At 38.5% G+C, this 25,015-nt stretch overlaps 1 protein-coding gene across 7 annotated transcripts in view; it reads right to left on the bottom strand.

Annotated features, from left to right (window-relative positions):
- The window catches only part of EXOC6 (exocyst complex component 6), a 111,953-nt gene that overhangs the window by 66,815 nt on the left and 20,123 nt on the right, over positions 1–25,015 (bottom strand). For all 7 annotated transcript variants that reach the window (XM_063132873.1, XM_063132868.1, XM_063132870.1 and 4 more), the window contains exons 2-11: positions 16,066–16,237; positions 14,859–14,906; positions 14,678–14,768; positions 13,590–13,635; positions 11,709–11,913; positions 10,599–10,754; positions 7,554–7,622; positions 2,867–2,950; positions 2,718–2,764; positions 1,603–1,723 (exon numbers count right to left, since the gene is read on the bottom strand). In XM_063132873.1, the coding sequence (XP_062988943.1) occupies positions 1,603–1,723; positions 2,718–2,764; positions 2,867–2,950; positions 7,554–7,622; positions 10,599–10,754; positions 11,709–11,913; positions 13,590–13,635; positions 14,678–14,768; positions 14,859–14,906; positions 16,066–16,197 (999 nt within the window). In that variant the 5' untranslated portion in view covers positions 16,198–16,237. The remainder of the gene's footprint in view (positions 1–1,602; positions 1,724–2,717; positions 2,765–2,866; positions 2,951–7,553; positions 7,623–10,598; positions 10,755–11,708; positions 11,914–13,589; positions 13,636–14,677; positions 14,769–14,858; positions 14,907–16,065; positions 16,238–25,015) is intronic.

Here is a 25,015-nt window from a genome sequence, read left to right as displayed (position 1 = left end):
ACAGGTATGAAAGGGAGAACATAAGGTAAGAATAATTATACTAGATCTGATTAAAAGCCTCCCTAGTCCAGCATTCTGTTCCCACAATTATCAACCAGATGTCTATGGGAAGTTTACAAGTAGGGCAACAGCATCCTTCCCCAGCAACCAGTATTGGAGAAGCATACTGATGTTGGAGGAAATCTATAACCATCATGACTAGAAAACATAGGGCCTGTTCAGAAGACACCTTAAACCATGGCTTTAACCATGGTGGTTAAGCCAGAAACCTAGGCCATGTTCAGAAGACACCTTCAACCATGGCTTTAACCACAGTGAATAAGGCTTTTTGCTTTATTCACCATGGTTAAAGTCGTGGTTTCGAGCCATTTTAAATTTGGAAACAATAAAACGTTAATTCCATATCAACTACAGCACCAGAGCCCATCTCTCCTTTCTCTCTATGTTCTGAACACAGCCTGGCTTTCTGGCTTAACCACTGTGGTTAAAGCTATGGTTTTAGGTGTCTCCTGAACAGGGTCATTGACAGCCTTATTCTCCACAAATTTGTCTAAGCTCTTTTTATGGCCATCCAAGTCAGTGGACAAGCCATCATTACATCTTCTGCAGTGAAGATCGGCAAGGAGAGGATGAACAGTCTCATAGCCTGCTCTCAGTCACTACATTATGGTTTCTTCTGTAGAACTAAGCCAGTCCAAGTTCTCCTTTAAAATAGTAGAAGCAAATGGAAGTGTGATTTTTCGACTGTTTAAAACTATCTACGAAACATAATAGCATGAACAGCTATTAGAATGTTGCTTTTTTATATGGATATATTTGTATTTGGATGGGTGTTAAAATTATTATTAATCACCATGAATAACATGCCAGGTTCCTATGTTTAAAGTGAGTTGCTGCAATAAAATTGCATCAGCTACAAGCAGTTCTAACTGTTCCATTCATTTTGGTGCAGATATTCAGTTGAACAAATTAAGCAAGAATATATTTAAATCATTAAATGATATACATTAGAGTGACTAATAATTCCTCAACCAAATATAGCAGATATTAAATTAACAGCAATGCGCCTGCTTCCAGTAACTGGAAACAGATCTATTGCTACAGAGACATAATGCCTTGGAAGTACCAAAGGGCAGCTGTTAGGCCTTGCTGGTGAAGTTTATTTTGGAAACAGGGTTTTTGGAATGATAATTAGGAACTATTTCCTGGTACTGCTTTCAGTGCTAAACTAATTCAATCTGATCTAATGAAGAGGTCAGTTGAAACTAATTAGGACGGATTGCAATAATAACAGCAGATTAACTCTGCATATTCTAAACTGCCGGACTAAGGGCACAGTTTGGTAGACCCAGGGAGTGGTAAATCGGTGGAGGATTATGCAGATAGCCGGCGGCTGTGGCTCACAGCCTGATACTGTTGGGACAAACAAAAGCTTGGCAGGCTCTCCCCCAAATCTGAGCAATTTTTAATTACAAAAAACCCTCACAACGATAGATCTGTAGTCCCACCCCCACTTTGACATTATCCTTCCTCTAAACACAACTGAAAAGTTCCTTTAGTAAATGAACTTAAAGGACATCTTCACAAAGCCTGTTCACTTACCGAATGAGTTCTAAGGACAGCAATAATCTTTGAAAGTGCCATGTTCCAAAGTTCATCAGTGTAAGCTCTTGTTATCAGTCCTTGTGTTACATGTAAAATGTGATCTTCCACTACAAAAAAACTGAATGAACACAAAATAGTTGATAGTGGAATAATCATTGTTCTCTTAAGATATAAATTTATACGGTCAGATTTCTCTCTCTTTCTCACAAATAGTATCGCTTATAAAAGCGCTGAAATACAGCCCGAGTTCATAGAAGAAATCTGAATATTCTCACGGATTTGTATGGAATATTTGCAGAATATTCATCCTGCTAGGTGTGGGGGAGGTTATATAAAGCAGTTCATGGAGAAAGTCACCCTCCATCAATTGACTAGAAAGAAGTATCGGAGCTATACTAGCAGTCGTACTACTACTCTCTCTAATGAAGCTCAGGGAGCAGGGGTGGGGGAGGACCAATTTCTCCGATACAAGGCGCAAGTCTAACAATGTGTGCTGTGCAATGAATATAAAAAAATAGTGTGAAAGAAATGTAGGTGGGCCCAATGGTTTAGCCTACTGCTTCTTGAAGGTATGTGAAAATCACTGGATATTTTATCTACATTATTCAACTTGTAGCTCTCTGGGAAAAGAGTAAATATTTCTGCTTAGTTTTAGGCCTGAAACTGCTATCATAGCTGTTGTATGCAAGCCAAACTGGTAGGATACTTGCTTTTTAGTTGTATACTACTTGATCTTGTTTTCCCCTGGCTTGGCTTGGCTTTCTAGAAAGTTAGGCATTCTTTGTAGAGTTTCAGCATGGGTGATCTGCCATATTGTAGCGATAGACAGATAATAGTGACAATTCCCAGCAGTGCCAGGGAAGAAAACCACACTAAGACAAGAGCAGGCTTTTTGCACTGGAGACCCCCACAGGATTTGCTTTCAAGGAAGCTTAAGCCATTACAGGATTTGCAGGGTGGGGGGTGGAGAGAGTGCAAATTACTCACCGTTGACTGTTCCCCTTCTCCCTGGTATCTTGCAACATCTGGAGCTGTCCTTAATACGGCAGCAACCAGAAGTCAGGCACAAATACAGCTTACGACTAAAACTGTACCCATATTTTGGAACTTACCCTACAATTTGACTGAAGTATCTTCTGTAGCCTTCTACTGTTTCATGCTTTAAGAAGAGAAACAACCATTTAACGGTGAAGTTAAGCGAACCACTGCATAAGTATAAAACAGACTAATCTTTCCCTTCTTTTTTAAATAAGTTGAGTACCATGTTTGACTGTGGCTGTAACACGAGTCTTGCTTGTTTCCTTCTCTGTTTTCTATAGTAGTTCTCAAATGTCTCTGCATCACCCTAAAGGGGAAAAAATACACAAACACTTCTGATAAATTTTTGCTTTTTTCAGGCATGTGCACGCACACACACACCTGTATATGCAACTTAAGTGCAGATTATAATTGTTTTCTTTATTCCCACCGCAGCACATTTTTATTGGTTCAACAAAACACACTCAGGCACAACTAGAAGGTTTCACTTATTATTATTATTACTTATTTATTTTATTTATTACATTTTTATACCGCCCAATAGCCAAAGCTCTCACTTCTCATCCTAGAACTGGAAAGGACCAACTTACGCAGTAAAGAGAGCCTCAACTTGCAAGCCCTAACTAATTTGAAGTTGGAATGAATATGTTTTGCCAAAAGAAAACACAATGTTTAAAAAGACGGTTAGTGCAGACTCTAGGGTTAGATCTAGATTTAGTCATAGTTAGATTAAAGTCCCATTGATTTCAGAGGGTCAACTTGGTCATAACTAACTTGTCCTGTTGATTTCAATGGCTCTACTCAAAGAATGACTAGAACTGCGTCCAACCCTCTGACGCTGAAATTAAAAACGGGGGGAAAGTATTCTGAACTAAAATAAATAAATAAAAGGCACCTAAAAGGCAAACACATTGGCAAATGGACTAAAATCATTAGAGCTGAGAAACAATTAACCAAGGCTTACTGTTTACTTGCTCCCACTAGTATTTTCAAATTTATCTCTACAAGCATGTGAATAACAAACTGACTGGGTTCAGACAACATGATAACCAACAGTGGGTTAAATAGTCAATGGTTGGTTATTATGTTGTCTGTCAGGACTTTTTCACACCACAGTTGGTTATTTGGCTGAACTGGCCAACACTGTGCAGAGTTGATTATTTGAACAACCATTGGTTATGGTGTCTTGTGTCGGGCACGGTTGACTATTTCATTGCACACAGTTGATTATTTTTGGAGACTACAGAGTCCCTTGACAAGAGCGACCAAAGCAGCGGCTGCCACTGTAGATAAAGTGGAAAATGGGACACAAGTTGACTCTGGGCAATGATGAGGGATCATGGGAGTTATGGGCCAAAACATCTGGAGGCCAAACCAAGTTGCCCACTCCTGTACATAAATAAAAGTGCCTTTTCTTTCCTAATTTTAAAGCAACAGCTTGTATTTTAATTGTGGAATTGTAATAACCTGAAATATGTACTATCAGTGCAAACAAAAAACTTATAGCAAATTCATTTTGAAAATGTTCCTTCAGAATCATGATTTAATGCTGATGTTGCTTTTAGCTTGTGAAGTTCACCTGAGACAAAAGTTCACCTGAGACAAAAGTTGTAAAACATCTAGACAACATTGGGTTGCTTCTTCTTTGGAAGTAGAAAAATATTTTATTTTTTAAGTTGTCTGTTTAAGAAGAGTACAGAAGAAACCTTAGTTTGTGCCACTTCGATAGTAATTAAAACTAACACTTCAATGGGGCATTAAACAATAAAAAATACCCCACTGGCATATTGGACAAGAAAAAAAATACTTCAATGTGGCCTTGTATTTCTATCAGTATTTTAGAAGAAGCTGCCTATATGGTGCTGGGTTGCTGCTGCCTTAAGCAAAACCCTATGCTTTCTTTCGTTCGGGGTGGTGGCAGCTAATCCTGATGGAGGAGGACGTTGAGTTTCCAGCAGCCACTGGCTCACTGTGCCTGCCTCCTGCCCTTTAGCTGGGTGGGCAGCAACCAATCAGGAATCGCTATCCGCCCGGGAACATCTTGCTGTAAATCGCCCAGAGAGCTTCAGCTATGGGGCGGTATATAAATGTTAATAATAATAATAATAATAATAATAATAATAATAATAATAATAAATAACAACTCCGGAGCAAGGATAGATGGCAGATGAGCTGTAATCACCTCCTCTGGGGGGAAAAGTCAGGTTAAGTCCCTACTTTTTAAAGTCACAGCTTCATGGGAAAGCCCTACGATAGCTGAGAGGTGGCTGCTGCAACATGTAATCGATGCAGCGCCACCTCACATCCACCATGGGACTTTCAGACCCTCTACGCAGCCCCAAGAAATTTCGCATTTTATTTTTAAATTATTAACTTACTTAACTTATTCAAATTACAAAAAATTGCAATGCAACATGCATTTCTGCTGTAATTTTAAGTCTCCCTAATAGTTCATGAATAATATTATTAAGTTTTGATTTAATATTTAGCATTAACTTCTATTTTGTAGCAACTTCTGCAATTTTCTATTTTCTTTATAATAAAATATCTACAATTGGACTTCTTTTTACTACATTATACAAAAATCTCCGAGTGATGGGGCCATTTTTTCTTCAAGACAATTCATTCAGAGAGAACCATCTGTCTACTTAAAACCACAACACAATTGACTCATCTATATACTAAATGCAATGTAATTTTCATGTAAGTAGGAAAAAACCCTCTAAACTGCTCACATTCAGATTTAGTACTCTTGTGGTTAGCCAACTTATTTACATTTCAACTGATTAGTAAATTCAAAGTAAAATGGTACACTGTAGTAAGAAAATGCAAATGTGAACAACAGAACCAATACTCACAGATGACTTCCTCAAAATCCAACAATTATTAAATGTTTATTAAAAATGCAAGCTCTATAGGCAAAGCTGGTGGTTTACTTTATTAGATCAAGAGAACTATAGTACTTTCTATTAGTGCCTGCTACGGATGTTGAAGAAATCTACAACAGAACAAATGAGTTCAGATTTTTATGAATCCGACTTGCAGATTCTGTAGCAGACAGGCTTTTCCCCTGTTGGGAAAAGTCCGCAGAATTGCTGACCATTTCCCTAACCTTCAGCTATTTTACATGCCAGAACAGAGGCTGGGGGAGAAGAAGCATGTCATCCCACTGCCCAGTCTCCGAGATGATCCATGGCTGTATAAATATGGAAAGGGGCCACCAGCCGCACCTCTGACGTTTTCAAATCCACTTCCTTTTAGCACAGCCATTTGCTATCTGCACCCTCTGTACCCAAGGTTCTCTAAGCTGGGTAACAACAGGTCTGACTCACCTGCCAAACCAGTTGCTGAGATCCATGGAAAGTTGCTTTCCACTTGAAATGATAGCAAGACCCTGCTGCTAATGGCTCCTTATATAGCTTATTTGTGTTTTCTAACATGGCCTTTCCCCAAAGGTTCAAGATAAATAGCGCTTTAAAAAAATGTAAGTCTTCATTTCATATAATATATTTCTCTCCTGTCTAATGAACACAGATGCAACTCAAGCTTCATGTTTTAAGGGGACTTCAGCAGTCACCTCCTTCTCCTTAGACCGTTTTTATACTATTTGTTTTATACTTTGAATGGTTTTAGTTTTTGTGAACTGTCCAGGGAGCTTCGGCTTTGGGCGGTATAAAAATGCAAATAATAATGAACCACAGTGTTAACACTTACTATTATGACCAAACTAGATATGATGATAGTCATGTACCTAGCAGTTACATTTTTAAAAAAAGAAGAAGTAAATAGCAGCTGCAGGACTGAGAATTATTTATTTATTTATTTCATTTATATACCACCCCATAGTCGAAGCTCTCTGGGCAGTTTACAAAAGTTAAAAACAGCAAACGTTAAAAAAGTATACAAAATTTAAAAACCATCAGAAACATAAAAACATCAGTATCTGGATTAAGACCATGGTGTGAATAAAGGGTTAAACTGCCTTTCCTGCTACGGTCCCAGTTTAGACTACTGCGACTGCTAATTAAAATAAATAAGTCACATAACTGCAATGAACAGTTTATGCTGAGCACATAGCATTAGAAATACAATATCTTTACTGAGTTCCTAATCTAGATGCTTCTAAGTAGATTTTTTCCAAGTATGAACTTAGATTCAGAGGATGGTAATAAGTGAGAGAGTCATTCTCGGTGGTGGCCCTCCAATTATGGAACGCTCTCCCAAGAGAGGCCCTCCTGGTGCCAACATTTTCTCTTCTCTTCTCCCAGGCATTTTTAACAGCATTTTAACAGCATTTAACAACGTTAAGTTTGTTTTTAATGGACCCCACAATTGTTGTTTTTAAATGGATACTGTTGTTTTTATACTGTTTTTATGTGTGTGTGTGTGTGTGTGTGTGTGTGTGTGTGTGTGTGTTTTTAAATTGTATACTTTTAATGTTTACTATTTTAAAATGTTGTAAACCGCCCAGAGAGCTTCGGCTGGGGGCGGTATATAAATGTAATTAAATAAATAAATAAATAAACATTGTCAGCTTTTCTGCACCAGGTTAAGACTATTCTCTACTCCAAGGCATCTTGACAGCAGCTAAGGTTTTTAATGAGTCCTGGAATTTACTGTTGATTGTTTTAAGGTTATTATATTTTTGTACATTGGTTTTATATTATGTATTTTTAGGGTTTAAATGTTCATAAACCGCCCAAAGAGCTTTGGCTATTGAGCAGTATAAAAATGGTAAAGAAACAGCACATCGACAGTTATTTTTAGAATGCAGATAGATTTCTATTAAAATAGCTGGCAATAGTTTTAGGAAATTTAGAACTCATTTTTCCCCTCCACACACAAAAAGATTAAACATAAAGTATAAGAGAAGTACAAAAGACAAAAAAAAAAAAGAATTATATACATACCAGAACTGAGTAAATATGCAAGCATCTATAAACAGGAGAGAAATCTACTAGATCATGAGCTGTCAAAACCTGTAGGAAGAAGAAAATGGAGACTGCGATGAAATTATTAAGGACAATATCTACAACATTCTGTTACTGATCAAGGTACAGATTAGAATAGGTGTGGGAAACATATCGCCCTCCAGATGTTCGACTGCAATGCCTATCAGTCCTAGGCTGCACAGCCAATGGTGTGAGTTGATGGGAGTTAGTCCATCAACTTCTGGAAGGCCACACATGCCCCATCCATGCATTAGAAAGTAGTGACGCCAGGCTTATGGATTTTTAGGCTTCTCATAAAGAATGAAAAGGAAAAAATGGTGGTAGTAACCAAAACCACAGTATCTAAATGTATGGGAATTACATGCATTTCTCATTTTTACTTCAATATACATTCTGCATTTCTCCTAATATTCACATCTTTAATGGAATTTTGCTTAACATATACATTTTTGGAAGCAGTTTTCCTCGATTATAACTTATTTGTTTGTGTACATTTTCATTAATATATGATTTGTGGAACACACTTTCCCCTAATACACAGACTTGGAGAATTGCATTACAATCCAGAATATGGGAATATTAAAGTATAAAGACATTTTGGTTTGTGTATTGGTTCAGGAGGTGCAAATTTGGTATGTTCACATTAAGATGTAATCTGAACAAATTCCTTCCCCATTCCATATATCTATTCATGTTGTGAACCACTCCAATTACACACTTGTTTGTGAAATAACAGCATACAATTGTTAAACCAAATCAAAATCACCGGAATTACATTCACCAAGTATTTTCCCACTCTTTCGTCATAGGGTAAATATAATGGCCATAATCCAAAGAATTACGAAACAGTTTGGTGAGCCCAGTGGCTTTCTTCCCCAATCCCATTTCAGGTGGGGAAACTGCTTTTGAAAACAGAGGAGAGTTTTAAGAGTCTCAACAGGGCAGGGGAAAGAGTTGCTCAAAAGGAAAAAGTCAGCTGTTCCATTAGGCTATCACATATACACTGGGTTGGTTTGCATGTCACTCTAAGCCATGGCGGTTTGTTACTGTGGATAGTTGCAGGGTGGCTTAGCATGATTTCTATCATGGGTTGTTTTTCACAAAAAGCAACCCAGAGCACTCATGGCTTATAGTAGGATGGCTTAGGCTAGCTTGTTCTCAGGATGGCTTTTTGAGGCATCTAAACTCAGCAGAGAAATTTTAGTATGGGTTGTTGGAAATGGCTCGAGAGCCATCTGGCAAGAGCAGCAAAACCTCCCACTGCTCCTTGCAATCTGACAAGTGCCGCCACCCTCTTCCTTCATTCCTTCTCAGTGCCTTCTACCCTGTGCTCCTAAAAATCAAAAAGAAAGAACACCAGAGAGCGTTCTGAATGCGTTTGAATTTTAAAAATTTTATTTTCAGTCCTGCACCTGTGCGCAGGAGTGAATGTCTGCTGCTAGGACATTTATGAAATTTTCCCCTCAGTTTTACTGCTCTGCAATGCTTGTGTAATTTCCACCTCTATTTTACTGATTTACCTAGACATTTGCATATGTTTAATGATCCTGCTCACTGCTCTGTAACCCATATGTATATGCAGACCAGTAAAGAGAAGATTGAGGGGAGACATGAGAGCACCCTTCAAATACTTAAAAGGTTGTCACACAGAGGAGGGCCAGGATCTCTTCTTGATCATCCCAGAGTGCAGGACACGGAATAACGGGCTCAAGTTACAGGAAGCCAGATTCCAGCTGGACATCAGGAAAAACTTCGACACTGTTAGAGCAGTATGACAATGGAACTAGTTACCTAGGGAGGTTGTGGGCTCTCCCACACTAGAGGCATTCAAGAGGCAGCTGGACAACCATCTGTCAAGTATGCTTTAGGGTGGATTCCTGCATTGAGCTGGGGGTTGGACTCGATGGCCTTATAGGCCCCTTCCAACTCTACTATTCTATGAAGCGACAACCACAAAGGAGCAAGGGGGAGAGCCAAAAGTGGCTGGTAGCTGCAGGAGAGAAGGCTCTTGACAAGTGGCTGCTCTGACTTCAGTAGAACATGATGCTGCCTTTTAAACAACATGCTCGCTAGCAAGGAAACCGCCGAATTTTCAAGGACATTGACAAGAAGAGGATATCAGTATGCACTTGAGCAAGACACACACACGCACCACAAAAAAACCCCTGCAAGTACATTTCCATGTTCAGAAGGCTTTAGAAAATTATTTCGATTTTGTGATCTGATGTGGAGGGGTGGTATCACCTGGGAAGTGCCAAAATGGAGGATGAAACTGAGAAGGACATTGATAAAAGGAGGCAATGGATATGCTGAGCTCAATAGCGGACAGGCACTCTTGCGAACTTGCGCAAGACCACAAAAAGAAATGTAAAACTCCATACATGTTCTCACATTCATTCATAAGTGCTCAGAAAGGTAAATCTCCTTGACAATCTGATGGGGAGGGGGAGGGAGTTTCCCTCAGAACCCCAACAGACGAATGGCAGAAAGAGTGCTGATGTAGGGAACGAGGAAATGAGGATTTATGCTGTAAAGGCCCCTGGGATACATGCCAGCAGCAGCTGGGAGAACTAAGAGGGGCTGAAGGAGAAGTAAGCCACCAAGTAGGCAATCGTCTGTCAGGAGTTAGGGCCAACCAACCATGACTTACTCTCAGGGTGGCTTAGCATGTCATGTGAACTTGTCTCTTGAGTGACCCTTGCCTATGTCAGAAAGCCATTTCATGTACTTCAGCCTTCTGCCTATTTGAAGGTTGTTTCCCGGGGCTGTACTATAGGAACAACATTAAAATAAAGGAGGGAAATTAAGGAAGCACGTAAGAAAAATTTCAAAATCTGTATTGGTCCAATACCTTTATTAGGCCAAACCAAAAAATAATAAACCATGTGCAAGATCTCGAAAGCTTATACATTTTTTGTGAACTTTTAGTTGGCCTAATGAAGATAGTACACTAATATGGATTTTGGAATTAAAATAAACAATAAGTCTTTGCTACCGAAATACCTCATCTTCATGTTCTTCTTCTTCTTCAAAATTTTGCTTTGAAACAATTTCATTCCTTGGTTCTGGAATTCCATCATTATTTACATACACATTCCTCCCATAGCGGAGATGGTTCTGCTTCTGGAGAGCAGTATTAAAGGTTTTCTGCTGCTGTGCCTGTATTAGCAAAACATATACTAAGTACAATAAGATCACACAAAGTTTCATCTATGGTCCTAAAACAGACACACACAATGACCAAAGGGGCATAATGCAGCTTGTCACATAGCTCTTCAGTTGGATCCAACAAAATCACACAAGACCTCAGCATTTTTCAGCTGAGCAGAAATAGATGTGACTGTGGAAATCTCTGTCTTCAAAGAAAGGCAGCTGGATGTGTGTAAAAGTGGGAATGTGGTGGGCGATTTGAATTAACACCTCAGCAAGTGGGAGGTGGGTGAATTCTTCCTTCACCCACTGCTTCTTCCCTGCCACTGCTCCATAACCAGACTCTTTGTGGTCTTGGAACCAAACAGAGAATAAAGCGTTTTAAGGATGGACTACAGACAGAAACAAGTGGTGGGCAGATGAAGGGTTAAGCAACCTTCCCACTCACTGCTTATCTGCATGAAAATTCCCACCCACCCACACCACTTTATAGTCATTTAGCACAACCCACACTGGAAAACAAGATCTGCTGTAGTCAGGCCTAATTCCACCCTTTTACAATTTTAAAAAAGGCACTGGAGAAAGAGTAAAGGCAAAATAACACTTTATTCCATACAGCATGTCGTTATTTTGCAATATATCTGTATCACACTTTTGTTTTTCTAAATGATTTCATACATCCACCAGGTCTTTGACAAATGGAAGAGAGATGCATGCCTCTCCTCCTATGACCTAAAGTCAATATGACATAGGTACGTCTCGTAGGTCTGATCCATGTGATTCCTACACTTCAAAAAACGTGGGGAAAACTTTACACAACTGAGGCATTTAGGTGGAGCAACTGTATCAGAAGCACATATGGAAGGGCCTTCATCATGCAAGGCCCACTGAGCGCATGAATGCCATCAAAAACATAGTTGAGAATTAATGTTTAATAACATGCTTAGATCTCAATAAATTTACCTGTTTCATTGCAGTTTCACCTATTTTATCTGAATGCTTCCGAATACTCTCCAGGAAGTCTTTAAGGTCTGACATGGAAATTTCTTTTATTTCCTCACGAAGTCTTGGAAGATTTTCAGTCATTATCTGACAAAATCGATACTGACTAACTCTAGGAAAGTATATATTTTCGAGCTGTTCCATAGTTTTTAAGGCAGAATAATATCTGTGGGGTAAAAAGAGTGGGGGAGGAACATTGTCAAGGTTTAAAGAAACACTGAACAGATGTATATATTTTATTGAACTTTTTATTGGAATATAATCTAAACAAAATTGTGACACAGCCCGGCATTGGACTACAACTCCCATTTTCCTCTGCCATCATGGCCATAGATTCTTAATAGAGACAGTCTCATACAAATAAAAGTAGGGGCTGAAAGGAACAAATACTTGCTAATCTGAATAAGTACTGTTGCTTGACCATAGCTCAAGTGTGCATATGCGAGAGTGTTTGGGGGCGGAGGGCTAGAGAAGAGACGGCTACCCAAACATCCAAACTGAGGCCCTAGGTTTTCCTGGTGGGGGCTCAAGTCAGAATCAAACATGAAAGCAAACAAACAAACAAAAATCCTAGACTCAAACTGTCTTTGGGTTCTTACCCAAGGGCTACACATGTATTTTATGTATTTGTTTTGCCATGTATCCTATGCAGCTTGCCTCACTATTGTGGTACATTTCAGTCTGGCTTGTACTGGCCTCACCATTGTCCAAGGCGGCCACACTGCTTGACTGCCCAACTCTGCCCCTAGCCCCCCCCCCCCCCCACGCATGCACAGGAGTATCCCTGTTTTCATCCATGAAAATTTGGAGGGCTTGCAATCAGTGTGAAATTAGAGCAGTCTAGTAGCTACAGTGCCGTATTATGATTATGCGTAATGCACAGCATCTTAATTAACAGTTAGAGATGCTTCTACTGGTTTCCTATTTTTTAATCAATGACACAGAAAAGAAGATCAGCACTACTGTAGCTACATTTTAAAAGACAGACTTTCAGAAACTCAAAAGAAAAAGGGAAATCTTTGAGAAGCAAATAGGAAAATATTAAAAAAAGCCCCCAAATTGGCATTCAGATAAGCTGCCTTCATACCCAAGCAGCCACTTACCAAAATTTATTCTGATTATATTAAAAAAGCGAGAATATTCACCATAGAGGTAAGTAGCCAAATTGATAGATCTAAGGATGTGCTTTATAACACATATCTCAACCAGAGTTATAGCTTTAGCAATTGCATTAAATACTAATTGGGTTTTAACAACAGACATCAATAATGTATAAAAGGTAGAGAGAGAGAGTTAATTTTCTCTCTTTTCTTTTTGAGAAGTATACATTTGTTTAGAATGTCGTTTGAAAGCTTAACAGTGCAATCCTAAACATATTTATTCAGAAGTCAGCCCCATGGTGTTCAATGGGATTTACTCCCATGTAATCATACACAAAAGTGAAGCCGAAGGAAAATATTAATGAGCTATGAATACTTCCTTGCTGTTTTTATGATATACCACTTATTCATAGCTCATTTTAAAATGCTAAAGTATAATCCTATTATAAAAGCCATTACAAAACCAAACTTAAACATTTTCATTGCATTTCACACTGTTGAAAATAAAGCTCATTTTTTCAAGGCAATCATTAAGTCCCAGAAAATGCTTTATTTTTCTCACAACATCTGTTCATTTGTAATGACAGACATGAAACAAAGACATGAAAAGAATACAATGACCAGACCAAGATTCATTATATGTCTTGACCAGTCTTTACCATTCTATCAGTAATTGTAGAAGACAAGTGGATGAACCCATTCATTAAATAGTTATACTTCTGTTAAAAAGGGTTTCACTTACCTTTTTACATTCATCTGCTCTTTTAATTTGCTGTACATCTCCAGTACTGTATAAATAAAGGTATTAAAATTCATAAATCCTATTTACAAAACATGTAAACATTCCAAAATGCATATATCCTCCATAGATTCAGTTTTATATAAAATACACTCTGTCTCAGGAAATTTTTATAAGGCAAGGATAAAAGAAAGTGATCAAAATGTAAGGTAATGTAACAGAGGCTGGGAGGAGTGAAGGTGAGGGGCAATGAGCCATCTAGAAAAACAAGAAAAAAGCGACATCTTCAAGCCTATCTCAACCCAACCTTGCCAGAGTTTTCTCAATTTAGTCATTAAGCGAACTTCTAAAAACCTTCAGGGTATCCCTATGTATTCTTAGTTATTGGGGATAGTGCATTATATGCCAACAGTACCACCTACTGTAATCCTCGCAAGTTACAGCAAATATACAACAAAAGAAGGCCACTGTTATCTGCAGGAGCAGTCTTTATAAATAATACACCATGTGGGAGAACACTGGCGTATTGAAAAGAGCAATGTGCAAATATCCAGAAAAGGTGATTCGGGAAAACAGGCTATGTGAAGAATTTGAAGCTTCACTTTGAAGTTTCTAATTTCAGCAGCAATAATGGCTAACGCCATTCGACTCCGCGTGATTATATCTTATATCGATTAAGACGTCATCTTCATCCACAGCTTCTCACTAATATCCTGCATATATGCAATAAGAACAGAACTAATAGAAGCGAATACAATATAAAGATCCCATTTGAGTCCGCAATGACATTAGCTTTAAAAAGTGTGACCCAGACAAGGCTTTTATCACGCAATCATCCTGCCTCATTCATGGAATTTTACAGGGTTCTAGACAATGGCAACTTCCATTTACAGCCTGCCAGTGTTTGCCTACCTCTTCTTCTGTCTTTTTTCTTTCCACACAAAGTGAGTAAAGGATAACAGATGGAATAGCCGCACATTACCTTTTGATGGCTACCACAGGAAGCAACCACAAACATGAGACCAATTCTGCTGAAATGTGCATACATCTAACTTCAGTAGTGCCATGTACTCCACATCTCTGTGACTCACCTGGAAGACACAACTGAAGCTTCTCAACCACTGTTGTAATATTCCTCTGCTGAAGTCTACACTGGATTATTTCCTCCGTTTGCGCGATCACCTTGGATATTTTCAAGCACATTACAGTTAAATGATGGACGTTGTTCCCAACAAGTATTCATTAAGCACGTAGGAAGCGCCATTTTCTCACCTCTTTGCCGGCATCTTGAAGCCTTCGGTTGGTATCAGTAACTTGGACCTTAAAAATAATTTCACCTTTGTTAGAGAAATATGCATATATTGCCCTGATGCAGCTGCTCACCCTTGTAATCAGATCATGCTTCATGAGAAACTTAGAACAAAGAAATGCAAATCCAAATTAACTCTACAGCTTGAACTTGAACTTTTGATCACCAAGGGGTTTGGTTTTTTTTTGTTAACTTCAATTAGTTATGACAGTTCTTTCTAACAGATTCTGTGGCAAACTTCTCAAATTTACTTGGGATTTTTGAACTTTATTTGTTTCTCTAAGTCTGTCAAACAATTCAACTCAATGACCCAATTGACCACTGGTCCCTTTTTGATAACCTCAATGAGCTCTATGTGCCATTCACTGTCTGCAAGAAATGGTGATTGCATTTTATGGTAATTAAACATTCATACTTTGCTGAATGCAAACACTGGGTGGTTGATTAACATCAAACGTGGAAATCTCCAGGCCACAGCAACATTTTAATGCCGCAGGTGCAGGCAGAGCTCGACCTCAGACTTTCCCACATATTAAGTGACTCATTAGGTCATCATAATAAGGGAGCACATTCTAGTTTATTAAAAAACTCATTAATTTCTGAACAAAGATGCTCAATGACCTCATTGATGCTGTATTTGGTCTCTTGTTATCTGAATATCCTTTATATAATGCTGTTCTAATCATAACCTCTGGTGAACTACGCTCATTCTGTCTGGAGTGCATATTTTTCTCGCAAATGTGTAAAGAGAGCTAAGGGGACTAGTCCCACAATTTACTTCTGGGGAAATCTCACAATATCTTTTTAAAGAATCCCAGCAATTCCACTTTCTCTTTGGGGAAGTAACCAAACATGTGACTGAGGAAAAAAATTCCTCGTTTGATTTGGATATACGTTAAAAAAAAAAAACTAAACTTTTAAAAGATATTTAAATTCGCCATACTTTATAAATCATACAATCACTGCACTGTTAATTAAAATAAAATGCATTGTTCAATTAATAATAATTCTCTCCTCACCGTTGCAAAGAATTGAGTCAGAGTTTGTGGGTGCACAAATGTGTCAATATTTTACTTTAAAAAAGGAATATGAAATTATGAAAACACATATGCAGTGCAAAGAAATCTTCACCATTTTCCAATAACTACAAACACTACTGTAGCATCTTACCTTTAATTTTTCTGCATCAGCTCTTACTTTAAGAAGTTCTGTAATAGCATCCACAAAGCCTTGATGGTGAAAATTACACATCTTTTCAATCTCCCTGTCATGGTTACGAATACAGCCATCTAGTTTTTCCATAAACTTTTGGTGTGCATTTGGTTGATCATCATACACAGACCTGTCAAGTATATATAAATAATAAAATTCAAGTAGCAATTAGTATGCATTAGAATTTTACTAAAACAAAGTGTTCAATATTAAAACAAAAGAAAACTGAAATTACATATGAGTTAATATGTTGGCTATCAATGCGATCAAAATTGCTATTGGACAATGAAAAAATTAAGATCTGAGGACTGAACTAATTTAATTGCTAATTTAATTGATCCAGGTGTCGAACCAGTCACATCTCTGCTTTAACACTCAAATACTAGTCCACAGGTCCTCTTTTCCCACCATGTCAAACAAAGATTTCCTAAATATTCTTTATTAAAATAGAAAAGGACCATTATACAAAATGTATAATTTTCAAGTATGCTGTCACATTGCATCACTTTGTATGTTTCTTGTCTAGCCAAACAGCCCCCTAGTGGAGAATGACTGCCAATTGTTCAAATATTTAGATTTTCAAAACTGAGCATTTTGGCTTTATTCCGCTGCTTCGCCTCTTCCAAGGGAAACTTATCTATACAAATAGAAGTTAAAAAAAATGCAATAATACAAAAACAATATCCATCTTAGCATACACCTGTATCTATAATCAATAAACATGTGAAAAAGGTTTGGTATTTCTTTCTTAGATTATTCTATACGCCACCTTTTTATCTATGAGAATGCATTGCAGGCAGCTTATGCAGTTCATAAAACAGCTGCATCAAAACAAAATATCAGCAACAGACCATTGATAACAATATGCTCCTTGTTTTGTTCTAGGTAGATCTTTTTCTAGTTGTGTGTCTATGAGCCCCAAACTAATCCAGGAAATCTCAATAGACAACCAAGAACTTTCCATCCTGTCCAGAGCAAAAATTAAACTCCGGAATGATCTTTTCAGCCCTACTTGCCCATGGTCAATCAAGAGGCGAGAAGGACTTTTTCTTCTGAGTCTGCCACACCTTTCATCAGCCCACAAGATGTTTTTTTTGGCGTTTTTGCAAGTCTAATTGGTTTCTGTATATATCTGCATACGCACACACACAAATAAATACCCAAGCTTATAAATAGTAGTGGCTCTGCTGTGAGAAATAGCGGAGAGAAAGCAACAAATGAAGCTGAAACTTTCACTCACAAACCAGTAAGGCTGTTGGCACTGAGAAGCAGAGCATATGCAGGAAGAAACAAAAGGAAATGGAAATGTAGCCACGAAGCACGCGAGGGACCAGAGGATCATTTTAGAAATAGCCAAAACAACCAACGTTGGCAATACACGTGCATAGAAAAAATCCAAGTGAAGCCATCAGAAGCCAAAATACATTAAAAGGCAAACTCTAAACAGTGACTGCTGTGTATGCTGAAATTAAGGGGAAATGCTTTTCCAAAACCATACCAAGCCACGAAAGCGGAGGGCATATTTTTCTAGAACTCCCAAACTGTTCGGCTGATGCTCCCAACCTGTCAGGACTCAATTTTATTTACATTCTTTTATAAACTTTATATTATAAAGTAAGCCATTTTTAAACAGTTATATTTATCGGAAAATACTTTTTTTTAAAAAAAAAATCAAGGTAATTTACAGTGCACCCATATACATGTCTACTCAGAAGTAAGCCTCACTGAGTTAAAAGGGATGTATTTCCAGGTAAGTGTATCATGGATTTCTGACTTACTTACTTAAATCAATGCATCAAATTCTTAAACTCCTCTTTCTACCATGACCATCAGTCACCTGCCTCAGTTTCTTGTAACTTCAGCCTACCTTAACCCCATTTGGCAATTGATTTTTTTTGTCCTACTCATTATCTCCCAACATCTATGATACTTTTTGTAAATAATGTTTTCAGAGAGTAGCATATTTCCTGCTATCTTTATTTCTCCAATCCTTACAAAATGCCTCAGCACCCTTTCCTTCTCCAACTATCTGTCTCCACATTAGTGCTCCTAGAAGATGCTGGCAACTTCACAGAATCTCTTTTACTTACAATTTCCTCGCTAGTTATTCACTCAAGAATATATTAATGAAACCATCAGAGAGAAAGATGGAGATACCTTGATGAGCATAGCACCATAAACTACACAGGGCACAATCCAGACAAAGTTAGGCATTTTGAAGTCACATGGATTTCAATGGGTGAGGGTTAAGCATGTGCTAAATTGTTTAAGTTTAAAGTTGGGTTATGAATCCTGGCTTGTTTACAAGCAATTATTCATTGCTCCCACTTCACATGTCACTGAAAGCTATGCATAAATGGGGGATCCCAGCTTGTTAGCTCACTCACACAAAGGGGGAAGCAAAGCCGGGTGCATGCTGCCCATTATTAAGGCAGTATTTTGGGCTTAGCGTGACATGCGAACTGGGTCAATGTATAATGATAATACATTTGCTGTGCACTGGAGAAGAAAAAAGTATTTTGAACCCTATTTTGCAGGCAGAAGGCCAAGGCACTGGGGCAGGGGGAGAGAGAAGGGATAAAGTGGATTCCTGACAAGAAAAATAAAATCATACATCCAGTATGGATAAATTCCCAGGCACCGCAGTTTTGTGCTGTGACATCATGCTCATCCAAATGTCCAGCACAAATGTAGTATTTACCTGTTGTCTCAAAGGTCTTTTTATTTCCTCAGAAGATCACCTAATCTAAATCCGATGTACAATATATGCAAAAGCACAACCATTTCACAGGCTGCTTGCTATACAATATAACAACACAAAACAAAACTATCCGTTATAGCATGTATTTTTGTACTACACATGGGAACTGCACCACCTTGTGGGAGCTATGGTAATTATTTCTCATAATGAGTCATGAAACAATATCAGAAGTTTCTATTAAGACGAACTTTCATCTGTCACCACATGGAGTAAGATATATCTCTATTCTCTCCAAACGGCAATGACCTGCTAGATACTTTTTTTCTTTTAATTTTAAAAATAATTTTCCAAATACAAACAATGTTAAATCTTACTACTGACAGAAGGTAATACCTTTCGCATCCACCTTAAATTTACAAACAAAAATATAGGTGGAATCCATTTGCTGCTTGGAAGTTTTCTTTATTGTTCTGCTTTATAACAAATTATATTTAGTCTCTTTTCAATAAACCAAGGAAGGGCTTTGGCAAATATTGCTGCAGATATCCTGGTAAATAAAAGAAAATTGTACTATATTTTGGGGAAATAAGGTATTTTGATATGCCTCTGTCAAGATTATTTACTGTGTACCAAGATTTCAATATTAGAAATTCTATAGTCTTCCAACTTTTAGCTATTACCTGCAGGTTGTTATCAGCATGAACATGATTTATTCCTTAAATATCATGTTTACATTTTGTTCTTCCCATATTGTGAATAGAGCCAATGATGGTATAACATATCTAGTCTGATATATAATGCTTGTCATTTCTGAGAATATAATGTTCCCAAACTGCAACATAACAGGCTATGACCACCAAATATCAATACCTACGCCTTGTTGATTACAATTTCTACAACATTTGGTGTTGCTTATATTTGCTATCCTTGACAGACACACTGGCATTAATGTAACAATTTTAATGAATTTTCCCTAAGGATTATTGAGAGATAATTGAAATAATGTTTAACATGTATTAGTAGACACATTCACAAAAACAGATGAATGCTATCAATGATTTACTTTACTGACACAGAAAGTGAGCAGTTCATGAAGCACTACTGTTGTTCAACTTCAAGTAATTCAAAAGAAGCTGAATAAGTTAGATTTAAAAGTTTACATTGTGTTATTTTGTGTCATTTTGTACATTGCTTTGGATGCTGGCATGGATGAGAAGTATAAATATTATAAAAATGAATGATCATACATTAGCACAATGCAGGGTTTAAAAAACCCCAGCTGTAAGCGCTCAGTTTAACAACTTACTAATTCATTACTCTCATGTTTGGCAGCTTACTTATATCCAACTTCGTTTATGCTTCCTTCTGTCACCTATTTAACTCTAACTTGCAGAAGAGACTTCTGAAAGAAAAGTCATAAATATTTCTATTATGTTGTTTGCTTTCCATTTCCCTCCAGGTTAATGATCTCAACATATAAGCAAACAAGAGCCAACACAAGATTCGTATGGATTCCAATTTATTTCCTCCAAGGTGGCAATCCTGAGCAGAAAAAGGCTTATGTGAAATCAACAAGGTTTATAAACAAGACATGGTCTTCCAGGTGGGTGGCCAGAAATAGAACCTTACAGTGTGGTAGCACAACTACTGTGTCAAACTGAGTCAAAGAGAGAACAGCAAATGCAAATATGCACACACTATTCAGTTCTCAGAACATGAGATCTAATTATTATTTATGGTGTCACAATTCCAGTCATACAATGTGTTGCATTTATTTCAAAAGAGTTATTTTATTATATAATCATATAGTCATTTATCAATATGAAATTCTGCATATAATAAAGCAGCACAATATTTATATTTAATCTGATTTCTTACTTTGATTATGCTTCTGTTTTATTCTTCTTAATATTTTATTTACCTTCATAAATACAATGTGAACACTAGAGGGCATCACTGTTCCACACAAGGTGCTACTTACTAAATAAAATGAAAGAGCTACAATAAAAGATATTAAAATTTGGCATGGGTTATACAGCGCTTACTGTAGTGAGGAGCAGCTCATATTGCAATATTGTAAAGTGCTTGCTTCTTGTATAACATGGAACGTGGAACAAACTATTTGATAGATTTCCAGGGCCCATCTCCAAAACATAAAGAACTGTCCAGAGCAGTAAAGAAGACTCAACTGACATCTGTAGGTATACTGTGTAGCTACTTGGATCCATCAAGGTATCCAACACACACTACCAAATCTTTCTGACCATTACTGTTTTTGCACTATCTTTCTTTTTTTTATCCAGCATCAACCAAGATGGAGCTTTTTAAGGGGGATAAAAAACAGAACCCACCCAAGAGCGTCTCTTAGAAAGTAAATAGGTATGTAGAGGACTATATCCCCTGTCAAGCACCTTCTGGCTTGATATCTACACTGGGATTTGAGCTAGTGGTGACCAACCAAGAAAGAAAACTCGGGGTTGTGGTGAACAGCTCAATGAAAGTGTCAAAGCAGTGCGCGGCTGCTGTTAAAAAAGGCAAATGCCATCTTAGGCATAATTAGAAAAGGAATGGAGAATAAAATTGCCAATATCATACTGCCTTTATGCAAATCTATGGTGCAATCACACTTAGAAAAGATTGCAGAGATGGAAAAAGTGCAGAAAAGGACAACTAAAATGATCAAGGGACTGGATCATCTCCCCGATGAGCGAAGGTTACAATACATGTTTATCTTGGGGAAAAAAGAAGGCTACAGGGAGACATGATAGAGGTGTACAAAATTATGCATGGTGTGGAGAATGTGGATAGGGAGACATTTTTCTCCCTCTCTCAAAATACTAGAACCCGGGGTCATCTTATGAAGCTGATTAATGGGAGGTTCAGGACAGATAAAAGGAAGTACTTCTTCTCATAGCACATAGTTAAACTATGGAATTCACTACCACAAGATGTAGTGATGAGCACAAACCTGGATGGCTTTAAAACGTGTTTAGAAAAATTCATGGAAGAGAAAGCTACCAATGGCTACTAGTCCTGATGGCTCTATGTCACCTCCAGTAGCAGAGGCAGTAAGCCTATGTACACCAGTTGCTGGAGAACATGGGTGGGAGGGTGCAATTTCATTCCTGGTCAAGAGCTGGTTTACCACTGTGTAATATAATTCCCAAACAATTTGCTTCAGAGAGGACATTAATGTTGTTGATGATAACTGGTGGTGGAAGGAAAAAGCGAGTGGGGGCTTCTTTTAACTTTCTACATTTTTTGACTTGGTAGACTGAGTAGAAAATGGGTATATTTACCCTTTTCAGAGGAAAGGGGAGGTAAAAATCTTCACTTCCTAATTGATCATGCTTACGTGGAACCTCACAGTGGATACAAGCTATCCTGGCTTCTACTAGCCTCTGGATCACACAATTTCAGCCCCTGGTCTGAATGGGACTAAGGACTACAATGGCTGCGTTCAGACAACACAATAAATGGTGTGTTAATAGTCAACTCCACAGTTGATTAACGAGGGGTTACTCCCCACATGACATGATTATAATCAACTCTGGTGTGGAATAAGGCCAACTTCAAGTTGACTATTAGTCAACAGTGTGTTTGTTTGACACATTCCCCACCCTCTCTCCCCACTCAGTCCTCCTGCTGGTATCCCATCAGCCATTGTGAGTTCTGCTGGCTGGACTAGAGCAGCAGCCACCGCTTTCATTGCACTTGTCAGGGGACTCTGTAGTCAATCAATCAATCAATCAATCAATCATCAGTTTATTGTGCTAGCCGAAGGCCATGACAAATACATCCATAGAAAAGCATGCAACTATAAAAGTACACAGTAGTTTAAAATAACCAAGAGAGCCATACAACCAAGCTTAAATTTACTATGACTAAAGCTCTCATTTCGCTCAGCACTTTGAGTCTCCGTGGCAGTTTATAGCAATTTTATCAAGTTCTCTCTTCCTAACCTTTTTCGCTGCCAGTGCAAACAGGGCCACTTTATGAGTGACATAACTGTTGGTATCACTAAGGAAGAAGAGAACTGTTTCTGCTTGGGCATTCATGCCTCCATATGTCAGCAGCGGTTTCAGGAGTCTCTCTCTTCGGTCCCTATACAGAGGGCAAGTTAACATATAGTGTGCTATGTCTTCCACTTGTTGTTGACTACAGATACATAATCTCGATTCAAATGGTACCTTGTGGTAGCGTCCATCCAGCACTGCAGTTGGCATCACTTGAAACCTCAATTCAATGAAAGCATTTCTCAGGGGCAGTGGCCTCATTTTGGACAGATAACATGCTCTATAGTGTTCTGTTTTTAGAAGAGGGAACCACCGAGAGAATTTAGAATTTTTAATAAGTTGTAGGTCCCTCCTGGAATCTACCCCAAAACACCAATCCCTTAGTTGCTTCTTATCCATGCTTAGAGCAAACTGGACTCTGTAGTCGCCGAAAATAACAAACTGTGTACAATGAAATAGTTAATGGTGCTCAACACATGACATGATAACCAACAGCTGTTCAAAATAATCAACTCTTCACAGCGTTGGTTATTTTGGCTGAATTACTAACCATGGTGTGAAAAAGTCCTGACAGATGCCACAATAACCAACCATTGTTGGTTGGTTATCGTGTCGTCTGAACCCAGTCAATATGTGCCATAACCCAGTCTGACAAAAGCTGATATATCCAAAGATAGGTAAAAGGCAATGTTGGGGGACCAACATCAGGCTGAGCCATTGAGCCCTGCACAGTGCAGTCGGCAAGTCAAAACTAAGATTTAGAATGAACGGCTGTAAAACTCTCCTGGGTCAAGAATGTACCAAAATAAAAATTAAAAACACAGAAAAAGGCAAGAGGACCAGAAAATGAAGGTAAGAGTGGGAAGCTAGCTAAACTTCAGATTATGGCTGTCTTAAAACCTCAGCCCAGTGCTCTGTGCTCCTAGTTTGTCCGCTAGGAAGCAAACCATTGAGCTTAAAGTCCGCAACAGCATCACCCAACTGTGAGACATAGTTGCCCCACAAGTCCAAGAGGGCAAGCCACCAAGATCTGTAACCCCATGAATGCAACACACAGGAAGTGGAGGCTCCCCCTCACATCCTTTATTATGACAAGCAACCAAACATCCAGTGTGGGTGGGCAACCCTGCTGAAATGGATGTAGTCCGAAGGTCGTGCACGCAAGAGGAGGTGCACGCAATCTGGAAATATGGGTTTGGCCTCAGAGGGAAGGGCAGCGCTAGGAAGTAAGATCATGACAAATGGGCAGACAGACAAGCCTAGGCAGTTCTTGGAAGCCACAAAGCAGGTAGTCTGTCCATGCTGAGTCCCAGTGAGCAGTTGGCCACTAGGGCAGTTATAGAGTTCAGGAAAAGAGCACAAAAGGGTGGACTCAGGGTAGGGATCAATACATTGAGTCCAAGCTATTAATCTTAGAATTCCAGAGACTCCTGGCTTTTTGACTGAATAAAAATCTAGCTGGCTATGTATTACAAACACTATAGTTCTAGGAGACACTAGGAACATTGAAATCTGCCTTATTGGTCCATCTAGCCCAGTACTGTTGACACTGACTGGGAGTGGCTCCCCAGGGTTTCAGGCATGAGTTTTCCTGCCCTACATGGAGATGTTGAGATCGAACCTGGGATCATCTTTATGCAAAGCAAATGCTCTACTACAGAGCCACGCCCCCTCCCCTCTCAGGTAGAGGTTCTTAGAATGAAGGGATAAGGGGTACCCAGGTGGTACTTTAATTCTGAAGAGTATTCAGAATTGGACAATGTTTCATGCCATGGCTTTACATTGGCTAATTTAACTTACCCTCATGGATCATCTGATTAAGATGGTATCCAGGAGGTTAGCAAGGCATTTGCGTTTATCCAGATTTCCCGTACTTCATACATTGCAGACCTAACTCGATTAGGGTAAAGGATACAGATTATGAATTTCAGTTACAATAAAAGTAGACAGCCTAGCAAACTACAATTAGGATTGCTCCTAACTGCTATGGGTTCCTTGTTCATGCAGCCGTTCCCAAAACAGAAACATACAGCACACATTGTACAAGATGCTAGGGTAATGCTGACAAAATACACACTACATATGTACAAACCATCATGGCTGAGCTTCTTGGTAATGGTATGAGTTTGGAAATGCATGTGCATCTGTACATGCACAAAAGATTTACATTTTAAGGCAGCCAAAAATAATT

This window comes from Elgaria multicarinata, chromosome 8 (assembly GCF_023053635.1).
Source record: "Elgaria multicarinata webbii isolate HBS135686 ecotype San Diego chromosome 8, rElgMul1.1.pri, whole genome shotgun sequence".
NCBI classification, from domain to species: domain Eukaryota; kingdom Metazoa; phylum Chordata; class Lepidosauria; order Squamata; family Anguidae; genus Elgaria; species Elgaria multicarinata.
Note: the sequence above shows the minus strand (reverse complement) of the source record. Positions and strands in the feature narration are given on the sequence as shown.